Source organism: Erythrolamprus reginae, unplaced genomic scaffold, assembly GCF_031021105.1.
Source record: "Erythrolamprus reginae isolate rEryReg1 unplaced genomic scaffold, rEryReg1.hap1 H_3, whole genome shotgun sequence".
NCBI classification, from domain to species: Eukaryota; Metazoa; Chordata; class Lepidosauria; order Squamata; family Dipsadidae; genus Erythrolamprus; species Erythrolamprus reginae.
The window spans coordinates 1,387,474-1,403,113 of NW_027248484.1; the positions used below are offsets into that span (position 1 = coordinate 1,387,474).

Sequence of the window (15,640 nt, forward strand, 5' to 3'; positions counted from 1 at the left end):
TAGAACTCCCAATAATTCCAATCAAACTAGGACTAGAACTTCCGATGATTCCAATAAAGGTAGAACTAGAACTCCCAATGCTTCCAATGAAACTAGAACTCCTAATAATTCCAAAAAACTAGAACTCCCAATAATTCCAATCAAACTAGGACTAGAACTTCCGATGATTCCAATAAAGGTAGAACTAGAACTCCCAATGCTTCCAATGAAACTAGAACTCCTAATAATTCCAAAAAACTAGAACTCCCAATAATTCCAATCAAACTAGGACTAGAACTTCCGATGATTCCAATAAAGGTAGAATTAGAACTCCCAATGCTTCCAATAAAACTAGAACTAGAACTCCTAATAATTCCAAAAAAACTAGAACTCCCAATAATTCCAATAAAACTAGGACTAGAACTCCCGATGATTCCAATAAAACTAGAACTTCGAATAATTCCAAAAAAACTAGAACTCTCGATGATTCCTATAAAGCTAGGACTAGAACTCCCAATAATTCCAATAAAACTAGGACTAGAACTCCCAATGATTTCAATAAAGCTAGAACTAGAACTCCCAATGATTCCAGCCAAAAGTGAACTTTCACAGTTTGGAAACGCCTGAAAACTCAAACATCTCCCGCCCTTCATTCCTGGAGGGTTAAGCTGAAGATCGAGGAGACCATTGGAAAATAATACTAGTCTTATCTTTCTTCTTGAGCCACGCAGCTTCTCTAGTTGGGATGAAGGTGGATCCAAGGACCTGACGTCCACTCTCAAATGAGGAGGTCCGAGCGACATCAATTTCCCCAAAAAAGTTCAGAAAGAAAAATATATATACCCACGCATGCTACTCTCTTTTATTTTTGGTGGATGTAAACTTGTGGCAGTCCACGGTCGGTTATTTTCATAGCCAGAGAAGCTGCTCAAGTGATTTCATCAGACAGACAGACAGACAGACAGACAGACAGACAGACAGACAGACAGACAGACAGACAGACAGTTTTCCAACTTACTTCATTGGTTTGAACAAGGCTTGTCCATAATTCTGGAATGTCATGATGAGTTTGAGCTGGGTGCCTCCCGACTTCATGGCTATGGGAAGGAAAAGAGAAGGAAAATTTCAGAGGGGGGGAAAAAAATTCCATTAAAAAATTCCATATGGCTTGGCTGACACCTAGCAAGGTGAACTTAGAAATCACCCATCTGCAGAGATACATTTATTTATGCTGCAATCAGTAGAAAATGAATATAGCTATATCTATATGTATTTGGCGTTGATTTAAGCATGAATATGCTGACTTTTCTTTCAACCTGGTATAGAAAACGGGAAGAAGCAATAGTAGAACATAGAATCATTAGGGTAGGAGGGATCCCAGAGGTCTTCTAGTCCAGTGATCCTCAACCAGGGAATTAGGACCCCTTTGGGGATCGAATGACCATTTCACAGGGGCCGCCTAAGATCGTGGGAAAAGACAAATTTTCCATGGTGTTAGGAACACAAGAACAAGGGGGCACAATCTGAGGTTAGTTGGGGGAAAGATAAAAAGCAACATGAGAAAATATTATTTTACTGAAAGAGTAGTAGATGCTTGGAACAAACTTCCAGCAGACGTGGTTGGTAAATCCACAGGAACTGAATTTAAACATGCCTGGGATAAACATAGATTCATCCTAAGATAAAATACAGGAAATTGTATAAGGGCAGACTAGATGGACCAGGAGGTCTTTTTCTGCCGTCATTCTTCTATGTTTCTATGTTTCTATGTTTCTATGAGCAATATTCCGAATTCTACTCTACTCTACTCTACACCACTCCATTCCACTCCACTCTGCAGGACACACCCATCCCACTCAAGTGTCCAGTGTATTCTTGAAAACATCTGCTGTATTTCATCCATTCCAAAGTCATTCCTAGAGCAACTGTAGCTCAGTGATCCAAAGGACTGAACCAAATAACATACAACAGCAATTGCCCTTTTATAATTTTTATACCGTAAATATCATTACCACAACTCTGGGAGGCAAGCTAGTCCATTGATGAACTCTTCTCACCATTAGGAAGTTTCTCCTTAATTCTGGATTGGATCCGCCAACCAGAAGTGGTTTTGGAGAATAGATTAACTCCTTCTTTTTTGTGAAGTCTATGGAGATTCCCAGTCATTCATCCAAGTCCCAAAGGTGCTTTATCCAAAGGCAATTGGGCTTTGTCTTTCCTTGAAGACATTTCTATTTATTTATTTATTTGTCCAATACACAATAATACACAGTGAAGGTTACAGAGGATATAGCAGAGAAGAAATATGAGATATAGGAGAGACTATAGGACAGGGGACGGATGGCACTCTAGTGCACTTATGCACGCTCCTTACTGACCTCTTAGGAACAAACTCAAACTCAACCCAGACAAGACGGAGTGGCTGTGGGTTTTGCCTCCCAAGGACAATTCCATCTGTCCGTCCATTACCCTGGGGGGGGGAATCATTGATCCCCTCGGAGAGGGTTCGCAACTTGGGCGTCCTCCTCGATCCACAGCTCACATTAGAGAAACACCTTTCAGCTGTGGCGAGGGGGGCGTTCACCCAGGTTTGCCTGGTGCACCAGTTGTGACCCTATTTGGACCGGGAGTCACTGCTCACAGTCACTCATGCCCTCATCACCTCGAGGTTCGACTACTGTAATGCTCTCTACATGGGGCAACCTTTGAAAAGTGTTCGGAAACTCCAGATCGTGCAGAATGTAGCTGCGAGAGCAATCATGGGCTTTCCCAAATATGCCCATGTTACACCAACTCTCCTCAGTCTGCATTGGTTGCCGATCAGTTTCCGATCACAATTCAAAGTGTTGGTTATGACCTATAAAGCCCTTCATGGCACCGGACCAGAATATCTCTGGGACCGCCTTCTGCCGCACGAATCCCAGCGACCGGTTAGGTCCCACAGAGTGGGCCTTCTCTGGGTCCCGTCGACTAAAGAATGTCGCTTGGCGGGACCCAGGGGAAGAGCCTTCTCTGTGGTGGCTCCGACCCTCTGGAACCAGCTCCCCCCTGAGATTAGGATTGCCCCCACCCTCCTTGCCTTTCATAAACTCCTCAAAACCCACCTCTGCCATCAGGCATGGGGGAATTGAAACATCTCCCCTTGCCCATGTTGTTTTGGTGTACGATTGAGTGTGTGCTTGTTTTTTACATATATTGGGGTTGCTTTTATGAATTTTTTAACCTAAAACTGTAATTAGATTGGTAAATATTAGATTTGTCACTATGCACTGTTTTTGCCATTGTTGTGAGCCGCCCCGAGTCTACGGAGAGGGGCGGCATATAAATCCAATAAATCTAATCTAATCTAATCCAGTTTTGGTCCCCACGCTAAAAAAAGGTGTTGAGACTCTAGAAAGAGTGCAGAGAAGAGCAACCAAGATGATTAGGGGACTGGAGGCTAAAACATATAATGAATGGTTGCAGGAACTGCGTATGTCTCGTGTACTGAAGAGAAGGACCAGGGGAGACAGGTCCAATAGTTGAGGGGCTGCTACAGAGAGGAAGGGCTCACACGGTTTTATAAAGCACCTGAAGGCCAGACAAGGAACAATGGATGGAAACTAAACAAGGAGAGATGCAACATGGAAATAAGGAGAAATTTTCCGACAGTGAGAACAATCCACCGATGGAAGAGAAGCTGCCTTCAGATGTTGTGGGAACTTCATCATTGGAGGCTTCCAAAAAGAGACCCGAGCTGCCATCTGTCAGAAATGGTGTAGTGGGGTTGGACTAGATGACCTACAGGGTCCCTTCCAACTCTATTAATCTGTTAAAGGTCTTCAAGGAAGCAAAAACTCTTGAAGGGAAAACAAAGTCTTTTTGAATTTTTCTTTCAAAAGACTTCTGACTTGTATCCCCAAATCTTCTAGGATGTTGATAGCAAAAAAAGTCAAGATAACCTCTGTGACCAACATCTGATTTATGTAATGCAGGCTAAAAAAAAAAGGATGGGACTTGAATCACATGGACAGTGGGGCGGGGAAAGGAAGGAAGGATTAAAATCCCAAATGGCCAGTTTATTTTGCATCCTAATCTGGTTTAGACTTCGCCCCCTTTCCAACTTTGCCTATTTTATCTCACCCTCAAACTGGAGCTATTAGCTATACATTCCTTTAATTACTCCTTCTGGTGTAATCTTTCTTCCCACCCCCATCCCTGCTGTAAAATGTTATGCAAATTTGGCCCGTTTAATTACTCTTGCGCTCCAGGGGGAAAAGAGGAGAAAGAGAGAGAGAGAGGCGAGGAAGGGAAAGAGACAGAAAGGGAGAGAAAGAGAAGAGATAGAAAGAAGAGAGAAAGGAAGAGAAAGAAAAAGAGAGAAGATGGAAAAGAGAGAGAGGGAGAGAGAGAGGAGAGAAAGGGAGAGAAAAAGAAGAGATAGAAAGAGAAGAGATAGAAAGAAGAGAGAAAGGAAGAGAAAGAAGAAGAGAGAAGATGGAAAAGAGAGAGAGAGGTGAGAAAGGGAGAGAAACAGAAAGGGAGAGAGAGAGAGAGAGAGAGAAGACAGAGAGAGAAAGAGAAAGGGAGGGAGAGAGAAGACAGAGAGAGAAAGAGGAGAAAGGGAGACAGAGAAAGGGGAGAAGATAGAAAAGAGAGAAAGGAAGTGAGGGAGGGAGAGAGAGAGGAAGGGAGGGAGAGAGAGAAAGAAAGAGAGGAAGAGAGGGAGAGGGAGAGAGAGGAGAAAGAGAGAGGGAGGAAAATAGGGAGGGAGGAAGGGAGGGAGAGAGGGGCAGGAAGGGAGGAAGGAGAGAGGGAGGGAGGGATGGAGGGAGGTAGAGAACTTTCAGCTTTTTTTTTTGCTGATCCTCACATTTTACTCAATTTATCCTATGGGTGTTTGTGTGTGAAAAATTAAATAATGAGAAATTAAAGGCTGTGCTGAAACAGCCTGGAAAGAGCACGGAGATTTCCCATATTAGATTAAGCTGATATGCCGAGTAGGCTAACTTTTTTTAAGGAGGGCGTTTGAGGTTAGACAAACACACCGTAACTCTTTTTTCTTTTGCTTTCTTTTTTTCTTTTTGAAAGAAAACAACAACGCCGGGAGTTTGCAAGGTTCCACTCTTTCACTCTCTTGGCAAATTCACCGTCGCTTGGAGCGCTCGCTCCGTTCTGGCTTCGTCCCGGAGACGTGCACGAAAATAGATTTAGACATTAAAAAAACATGATAGAGTGCACTTGGCGGGTGGAGTTGCTTGAACATGTCTCTGGCGTTCTCGGGAAATGTGTTGGCCTCGTTTCCAACCTGATTTGACTGAACAGGCAGCAAAGTTTGGGAGAGGTAGAAGCAGTGACAGGCTGCAAAAAATATTTACTACCACGCTGTGGGGCGTGGCTTATTTTGTGGGTGTGGCTTGCTGGCCATGTGACCAGGTGGGAGTGGCTTGACGATCATGTGATCGGGGCATAGTTTAAAGGTCATGTGACTGGCTTAAAGTTGGTCAACTTGACGTCACTCATGTCAAGGGTTTGGGTTATGTTGTGGTTAGCTCTGGCCCTGCTCCTGCCCCAAGGACTGTGGATGTGGGGGAGACATCCACATGCTGCAGGCCTGTTTTGCCCCCGGTGGAATCTGCTGATGAAGGCTCCTCTGAACAAGAAGGCATGAGTGACAGGGAGGAGGAGAGTGTGGCAGACAGCTCAGAAGGAGATCAATTATCTAGCTCCTCCTTGGATTCAGAACAAGAGTTAATGATACAGCCACGCATGCGGAGACCGATGCATAGGCAGCAACAACTGAGAGATTATTATTAAAGAAAATGAGGCCAGCTGTGGTTGGGTGGGGCTGTGGTCATTAGTGAGGCTGCTATAAAAAGTAGCCTGTGGGTTTGGCCATTGTGGAGGATTATCTGATCGTGGTGTTTCGTGACTGCTTTGCTGACTTTGACCTTTTGTGTGCTGATTTTTCCCCGCTTTAAAACTAAACCAGAGCAAAGTGTGTTTCACTTTGTGAAAGAAGAAGGACTGTGAATTGCCTCACAGCTGCAAGCTAAGTATCACAGAACTGATAAGGGACTTGTACAAATTACCAGTTTGTTTGGAGACCAGTGCTCTTTGCTATACCAAAAGAGGGCTTTGGTTAAGTGAATTTTCATTATAAAGAACATTGTTTTGAATTTTCAAACGTGTGTGTGTCTGAAATTTGTACCTGTGAATTTTTGGGAGGAGTCTACCAGAGAGCTGGACAGAACAATATACATAACACTTCGAGATGTTTTTTGTGCCTGCGAGCCAACGGGGATCATATATTTTGATTTATTTTTATTTGCTGTGTTAAGCACTTTGAGGTCATCCATCAAACGAGGCCTCCCAAAGTGTTGGGCCCATTATCATTCACCCAGGAACCAAATCCTGCTCCCTTTCTCCAGGAAATTAATGGGTTGCTTTTGCTACCATCTACCCAAGGAGCTTAGTATCCTCTGGGGATATTTAAAAAGAGCAAAGCCAAATCGCAGGCGAATCTGAGTGGAAAGCTAAGTAAAATCGCCTAAGCTTGAAATCCAAAAATAAACCGACAAGATTCCTAAAAGAAAACCAACCTAAGGCACAAATTACGGTCATAAATTAGCATCAGAAACTCGCTTAAAGGGCCCACATGCAACCTAATAAAAGCAGGAATGCTTATGTCACCTTAAATAAAAGGTGGAAAAATTTTCCAGGTCAAAAATGGGGTATATAGAAGAAGTGGATTTATTAGAAACGTAGAAACATAGAAGACTGACGGCAGAAAAAGACCTCATGGTCCATCTAGTCTGCCCTTATGCTATTTCCTGTATTAAATCTTACAATGGATATATGTTTATCCCAAGCATGTTTAAATTCAGTTACTGTGGATTTACCAACCAAGTCTGCTGGAAGTTTGTTCCAAGGATCTACTACTCTTTCAGTAAAATAATATTTTCTCATGTTGCCTTTGATCTTTCCCCCAACTAACTTCAGATTGTGTCCCCTTGTTCTTGTGTTCACTTTCCTACTAAAAACACTTCCCTCCTGAACCTTATTTAACCCTTTAACATATTTAAATGTTTCGATCATGTCCCCCCTTTCCCTTCTGTCCTCCAGACTATACAGATGGAGTTCATGAAGTCTTTCCTGATACGTTTTATGCTTAAGACCTTCCACCATTCTTGTAGCCCGTCTTTGGACCCGTTCAATTTTGTCAATTTTTTTTTTGTAGGTGAAGTCTCCAGAACTGGACACACTTTTCCAAAGTCGCAACTCTGCAGCTTCACAGTCTAAGACAGGAGTCTCCAACACTTAAGACTTGTGAACTTCAACTCCCAGCATTCCTCAGTCAAGCTGGGTGAGGAATTCTGGGAGCTGAAGTCCACAAGTCTTAAAGTTGTCAAGTTTGGAGACCTCCTTGGACCTGTATAATGTTCTATGCAAAAATCCTTATCCTTTCCATAACTCTGCCATACTTTTGATTGATTGATTGATTGATTGATATTTATTGATTGATTGATTGATTGGATTTGTATGCCGCCCCTCTCCGGAGACTCGGGGCAGCTAACAGCAACAATAAAGCAGTGTACAATAGTAGTCTGATGTTAGAAATAATTAAAAGCCCATTAATATAAAAAACCCAAACATACATACATACATACCATGCATAGAATTGTAAAGGCCTAGGGAGAAGAGGGTCTCAATTCCCCCATGCCTGATGGCAGAGGTGGGTTTTAAGCAGCTTACAAAAGGCAAGGAGGGTGGGGGCAATTCTAATCTTTGGGGGGAGTTGGTTCCAGAGGGCCGGGGCCGCCACAGAGAAAGCTCTTCCCCTGGGTCCCGCCAACCGACATTCTTTAGTTGACGGAACCCGGAGAAGATCCACTCTGTGGGACCTAACTGGTTGCTGGGATTCGTGCAGCAGAAGGCGGTCCCTGAGATAATCTGGTCCGGTGCCATGAAGGGCTTTATAGGTCATAACCAACACTTTGCATTGTGACCGGAAACTGATCGGCAACCAATGTAGACTGCGGAGTGTTGGTGTAACATGGGCATATTTGGGGAAGCCCATGATTGCTCTCGCAGCTGCATTCTGCACGATCTGGAGTTTCCGAACACTTTTCAAAGGTAGTCCCATGTAGAGAGCGTTACAGTAGTCGAACCTCGAGGTGATGAGGGCATGAGTGACTGTGAGCAGTGACTCCCGATCCAAATAGGGCCGCAACTGGTGCACCAGGCAAACCTGGGCAAACGCCTCCCTCGCCACAGCTGAAAGGTGTTTCTCTAATGTGAGCTGTGGATCGAGGAGGACGCCCAAGTTGCGAACTTTCTCTGAGGGGGCCAGTGATTCTCACGACCCACTCAAGAGGAAAGGACTGAGGAAGTTAGAAATGAACTCATTTCATTTATGGTCTCACTCTGTCCAGGTAGGAAGATAAAAGGCGACTCGCAGACAATGCCTTTCCTCGGTGGAATCTTCCTCCTAGCTTTAATAAGGGGAAAAAGGAGCGCCTGGAATTATTAAACATGTTGCATCTTGATGCTGCGCGCCATGCAGGGTTTCTAATTAAGGAGCCTGTTGGCTCACACAGGTGGCGTTACTAGAGCTGCAAAAGGTTCAACAGCACAAAGAAAACGGCTAATTATGGTCATTTCTGCACTTCGGTTCTGGTAATTAGAGGCACAAAAGGCGCCTCGGCCTTTCCTTGTGCAAAGTCCGACTTGCCCTTGGGTGGAAAAACCTTGAAGATCTAATTAAATCTTTGAAGAGAGTTGTGCCAAATGAAACAAACACAAATAAAAGGGGGGGGGAAAATGGGATAGAGACGTGTTCTAAATGCTTCCAAATTTCAATCTACTGCAGGATTTGGGGGAAACGTGATCTCGAACTTCACGGCTTCTGCAACACTGTCAGTCTTCGTGTTAAAATCTTCAGGTTGGCTCATCCAAGAGGTGGAAGTCAGCCAGCAAATAACTTGGTTTAAATACAGTGGTACCTCTACCTAAGAACGCCTCTACTTATGAACATTTCTAGAGAAGAGCCGGGTGTTCAAGATTTTTTTGTGTCGTCTCAAGAACCATTTTCTACTTAAGAACCCGAGCCTCCGAAACCGTAACCGGAAAAGGCAGGGAGAAGCCTCCGTGGGGCCTCTCTAGGAATCTCCTGGGAGGAAACAGGGTCAGAAAAGGTGTGGAGAAGCCTCCGTGGGGCCTCTCTAGGAATCTCCTGGGAGGAAACAGAGCCTCTACCCTCGCTGCTGTTTCCCCAATCGCACAGATTATTTGCTTTTACATTGATCCCTATGGGAAAAATTGCTTCTTACAAACTTTTCTACTTAAGAACCAGGTCACGGAATGAATTAAGTTCATAAGTAGAGGGACTACTGTACTCGTGTAGTTTAGTACTTGGCTTACGAAAATTCAGTTAACGACTGTTCAAAGTTACAGCCCTGGAAAAAGTGGCTTATTAAGATTAAGATTTATTAGATTTGTATGCCGCCCCTCTCCGCCCTTTCTCCCCCACTTATCGCCCAAGGGGCGTTCCTCTTACCTTCCTACTGGTGCACTTGTGTGCACATCACAACATTTTGCACAATTTTGCTTCCACACATGCGCAGTGGGAAAATTTCCCTCCTGTGCATGCTTGGATTTGAAAAACCACCGAAAATTAAGAAAAAAAGGCGGTCAAACATTAGTTGTGGAAGGATTTTGGGAAAAGGAGGACCAGTTGCGGCCCTATCTGGACCAGGACTCATTGCTCACAGTCACTCATGCCCTCATCACCTCGAGGTTCGACTACTGTAATGCTCTCTACATATTTAAACACCTTTGAAAAGTGTTCGGAAACTTCAGATCGTGCAGAATGCAGCTGCGAGAGCGGTCATGGGCTTACCTAGGTATGCCCATGTTTCACCATCACTCCGCAGTCTGCATTGGTTGCTGATCAATTTCCGGTCACAATTCAAAGTGTTGGTTATGACCTTTAAAGCCCTTCATGGCACTGGACCAGGATATCTCCGAGACCGCCTTCTGCCGCACGAATCCCAGCGACCGATTAGGTCCCACAGAGTGGGCCTTCTCCGGGTCCCGTCAACAATGTCGGTTGGCGGGCCCCAGGGGAAAAGCCTTCTCTGTGGCGGCCCCGGCTCTCTGGAACCAACTTCCCCCAGAGATTAGAACTGCCACTACTCTACCTGCCTTCCGTAAACTCCTTAAAACCCACCTTTGTCGTCAGGCATGGGGGAACTGAAACCCCTCCCCCGGGCATGTACAATTTATGCATGGTATGTTTGTATGTGTGTTTGATAGAAAAATGGGGTTTTTAAAAAATATTTTAAAGTTATTTGGATACAAATCTAAATAATAAAATAAATAAAGCAGAGGGGTTTAGGCTAGACGTTACCTAAACCAAATTAGGAATTAGCTAAATCCAATGTTTCCCAATTGTGGCCGCTTTAAGAAGTGTGGACTTCAACTCCCAGAATTCTGTGGGCTACGTGGAGAAATAAAACAACTCCCCAAGGAGAGGCCAAAAGTATAGCGCTAAATAAAGACGATAGAATATCCTGGAGATAAAAGTGGAACTCAGTTTAGTGTGTTTGGCTTAGCCTGGAATGAAAACATGGGTGAGGTGAACTACTTTCTGCCAATTTCCAATTTTATTGGCGACAACAGCCCCGTGACATTCATTCAGACACTGGAGTTGACCTACAACTTATGGGTCGGCCTAATTAACCCGTGGTGCTCATTCACCTTCACCTGTTCTCAGGTGTGAAACATAGAAACATAGAAGGCATAAAAAGACCTCCTGGTCCATCCAGTCTGCCCTTATACTACTTCCTGTATTTTATCTTAGGATGGATCTATGTTTATCCCAGGCATGTTTACATTCAGTCACTGTGGATTTACCAACCACGTCTGCTGGAAGTTTGTTCCAAGCATCTACTACTCTTTCAGTCAAATAATATTTTCTCATGTTGCTTTTGATCTTTCCCCCAACTAACTTCAGATTGTGTCCCCTTGTTCTTGTGTTCACTTTCCTATTAAAAACACTTCCCTCCTGAACCTTATTTAACCCTTTAACATATTTAAATGTTTCGATCATGTCCCCCCTTTTCCTTCTGTCCTCCAGACCAGTGTTTCCCAACCTTGGCAACTTGGAGGTATCTGGACTTGAACTCCCAGAATTCCCCAGCCATATGTTGTAAACCACCTCGAGTCCCCAGAGAGGGGCAGTATATAAATCCAATAAATCAGTGTTTCCCAACCTTGGCAACTTGGAGATATTTGGACTTCAACTCCCAGAATTCCCCAGCCAGCAAATGCTGGCTGGAGAATTCTGGGAGTTGAAGTCCAAATATCTTCAAGTTGCCAAGGTTAGGAAACACTGCTCCAGACTATACAGATGGAGTTCATGAAGTCTTTCCTGATAGGTTTGATGCTTAAGACCTCCCACCAAGCAATGGGTGGAAACTAAACCAGGAGAGAAGTAACTTAGAACTAAGGAGAAATTTCCTGACAGTCAGTGAACAGAAGTTGCCTTCAGAAGTTGTGAATGTCCCAACACTGGAGGTTTTTAAGCAGATGTTGGATAACCATCTGTCTGAAGTAGTGTAGGGGGATTGGACTAGAAGACCTCCAAGGTCCCTTCCAACTAATAATAATAATAAAAAAGACACAGCTGCACCCACACAGAGATGGCAACAGTATTTGGAACGGCAACCTACCAACACTGGTGATTTTCTGGGTAGCCAAATCGTGCAGCAAGGTGCCAATTGCTGGGTTGTGCCTGGAATACAGCTCATACCGGTTAATGCCAATGTGGAATTTGAGCCAGTTTGGGTAGGAATCCACAGACGTTTCCCCTGTGGGTAGGAAGTCCTCATCTTCGTTGCCTTCGTTTTGCCTGCCAAAAACAAACAAGAGAGATAAAGCAGAGAAGGTTAGGTATTGTTCAAGGGCCAACAACAGATTTATTTATTTGTTTGTTTGTTTGTTTGTTTGTTTATTCATTCATTCATTCATTCATTCATTCATTCATTCATTGACTGACTGACTGACTGACTGACTGACTGACTGATCGATTGGGTTTGTATGCCGCCCCTCTCCGCAGACTCGGGGCGGCTAACAGCAACAATAAAACAGTGTACAATAGTAATCTAATACTAAAAACAATTAAAAAACCCATTAATATAAAAACCAAACATACATACATACATACCATGCATAGAATTGTAAAGGCCTAGGGGGAAAGAAGATCTCAATTCCACCATGGCTGATGGCAGAGGTGGGTTTTAAGTAGCTTACGAAAGGCAAGGAGGGTGGGGGCAATTCTAATCTCCGGGGGGAGTTGGTTCCAGAGGGCCGGGGCCGCCACAGAGAAGGCTTCTCCCCTGGGTCCCGCCAAGCGACATTGTTTAGTTGACGGGACCCGGAGAAGATCCACTCTGTGGGACCTAACTGGTCGCTGGGATTCGTGTAGCAGAAGGCGGTCCCTGACATAATCTGGTCCGGTGCCATGAAGGGCTTTTTAGGTCATAACCAACACTTTGAATTGTGACCAGAAACTGATCGGCAACCAATGCAGACTGCGGAGTGTTGGTGTGACATGTGCATATTTAGGGAAGCCCATGATTGCTCTCGCAGCTGCAGTCTGCACGATCTGAAGTTTCCGAACACTTTTCAAAGGTAGCCCCATGTAGAGAGTGTTACAGTAGTCGAGCCTCGAGGTGATGAGGGCATGAGTGCAATCCTTTGGGGATACACATGCCAACCTCATAAGATGTTCCAAATAGGTCAGGTGGCATTTTTCTCCACTTTAAGAACCCAAGAGGTAGCCTGAGTTCAAACAAAACTATGGTCAATTTCAGTGTTCCTCAACTTTGGCAATCGTGGAAGATGGATTGAGGTCATTTCCCAGAATTCCCCAGCCACTCATGGTCTATCAACTGGTCTCAACCTTGGAAGATGAGTGGAGGTCAATTCCCAGAATTCCTTAGCCAACCATGGTCTATCTCACTGTTTCTCAACCTTGGAAGACAATTGGAGGTCAATTCCCAGAATTCCTTACCCAACCATGGTCTATCTCACTGTTTCTCAACCTTGGAAGACAATTGGAGGTCAATTCCCAGAATTCCCCAGCCAACCATCGTCTATCATTATTTCTCAACCTTGGAAGATGGCGGGAAATCAATTCCCAGAATTCCTCAGCCAACCATGGTCTATCTCACTGTTTCTCAACCTTGGAAGACAAGTGGATGTCAATTCCCAGGCTTCATCAACCAACCATGGTCTATCTCACTGTTTCCCAACCTGGGAAGACAAGTGGAGGTCAATTCCCAGAATGCCTCAGCCAACCATGGTCTATCATTACTTCTCAACCTTGGAAGATGGATGGAAATCAATTCCCAGAATTCCTCAGCCAATCATGGTCTGTCTCACTGTTTCTCTACTGTGAAAAATGAGTGGACGTTAATTCTCAGAATTCCTCAGCCAACCATGGTCTATCTCATTACTTCCCAACCTTGGCAAACTGAAGATGGATGGATGACCAGAATTCAATCTTCCCCATCTTCAAGTTGGCAAGATTGAGAAGCACTGGTCTATCTGACCTACATTGCTCATGCTGATTGTTTGTTTATCCTAGACCACTTCTGCTGCACTGCAACCACTATGTAGGACTTTCAACCAACTGCATAAGGAAAGCCACCAATCTCCCAGCAGATGTCCTCCAGAGGCAGTCATACTGTTGCGAAGGCTTCTCCATCTCTTGAGTTTTCAAGAATACAGCTAAGTGGCAAAGCCCACTGCAACAATATCGCCAAAAAGGCTTCTAGAGTTGTTAACCTGATCCTACGCAGTTTCTGCTCTGGCAATCTCACGCTATTCACCAGAGCTTACAAAACTTTTCCAGACCCATCCTTGAATACAGTTCATCTGTCTGGAACCCATACCACATCTCGGACATCAACACCCTTGAAAATGTCCAAAGATACTTCACCAGAAGAGCCCTTCACTCCTCCACTCGAAACAGAATGCCCTACGAAAGCAGACTATCAATCCTAGGTCTAGAAAGCTTAGAACTACGTTGCCTAAAACACGATCTAAGTATTGCCCACAAGATCATATGCTGCAACGTTCTACCTGTCAATGACTATTTCAGCTTCAATCGCAACAACACAAGAGCACGCAACAAATTCAAACTTAATATTAACGGCTCCCAACTTGACTGTAAAAAATATGACTTCAGCAATCGAATTGTCGAAGCGTGGAACTCATTACCTGACTCAGTAGTGTCAACCCCTAACCCCAAACATTTTTCCCTTAGACTATCCACGATTGACCTCTCCAGGTTCCTTAGAGGTCAGTAAGGGGCGTGCATAAGTGCGCCAGTGTGCCTTCCGTCCCCTGTCCAATTGTCTCTCCTTATCTCATTTATCTTTTCTTCCTTTCAAATTTGTTCACCTATACTTTTATATCCTATCTTCTATTCTTTTCTTTACTTATACGGTATTATTACATATCTTTCTCTTCAATGTGTATTCTCTATTGGACAAAATAAATAAATAAATAAATAATAAATAAATTTCTCGTGGAGGGTTGAAAATGATTTTGATGATGCCCATCTAGGCTGAAGGTTGGCCTAGTTGACCTTTAGAAACCGCCCATCGCCGTAATTTTATGTCTCTACTTCTTCTCAACGTACAGAGAGAACATTGCTTACTTATTTACAATTTAACTCCATTCCCATTTGCAATCTAATGACGTTTAGCCCAGTTCAGGAGAAACCGTACGCCTGGACGCAACCTAAGAATGTCAAGAAATGATTGCTAGAGGACCTGCAGGAAATGATGTCTTATCTAAACCTAGATGGGATTGCCCCATAAGGGATTAAATTTCCATAAACTCTCATAAGGGATTCAACAGAGTTGGCCTTCTCCGGGTCCCGTCGACCAATGTCGTTTGGCGGGCCCCAGGGGAAGGGCCTTCTCTGTGGCGGCCCCGGCCCTCTGGAATCAACTCCCCAGAGATTAGAATGGCCCCCACTCTCCTTGTCTTTCGCAAATTACTCAAGACCCACCTTTGTCGCCAGGCATGGGGGAGTTAGGATATTCCTTCCCCTAGGCCATTACAAGTTATGTATGGTATGTTTGTGTGTGTGTATGTTTGGTTTTTATAATAAGGGTTTTTAGTTGTTTTATTAAATTGGATTGTTACATGTTGTTTTTTATCATTGTTGTTAGCCGCCCTGAGTCTGCGGAGAGGGGCGGCATACAAATCCAATAAATAGATAGATAGATAGATAGATAGATAGATAGACCACAGAGCCTTCTCTGTGGGGGCCCCGGGCCTCTGGAATCAGCTCTCCCCAGGGATTCATACTGCCCCCTCCCTCCTTGTCTTTTGTAAGAGTCTGAAGACTCTTCTAGGCCACCAGGCTTGGGGATATTAGATTCTATCCCCCTGAACGATGAATATTATGTGTGTTTATGGTCTGAGTGGGAATGCTTGGTTTTTTAATAATTGGGGATTTTAGATTAACTGGATTTAAAGACATTGTATTATGTTGTTTTCTTTTATATGTTGTAAGCCTCCCTGAGTCCTTTTTCTTTTTTCTATTTTTTCCATTTTAAATTTTTTATTTTTTATTTTGTCTTTTAAAAAGGCATTATTA

At 43.9% G+C, this 15,640-nt stretch overlaps 1 protein-coding gene across 1 annotated transcript in view; it reads right to left on the minus strand.

The window, feature by feature from the left end:
- The window catches only part of LOC139155544 (extracellular serine/threonine protein kinase FAM20C-like), a 76,268-nt gene that overhangs the window by 38,825 nt on the left and 21,803 nt on the right, over positions 1-15,640 (minus strand). The window contains exons 2-3 of the mRNA XM_070730725.1: positions 11,694-11,872; positions 998-1,076 (exon numbers count right to left, since the gene is read on the minus strand). Coding sequence (XP_070586826.1) covers positions 998-1,076; positions 11,694-11,872 — 258 coding nt within the window. The remainder of the gene's footprint in view (positions 1-997; positions 1,077-11,693; positions 11,873-15,640) is intronic.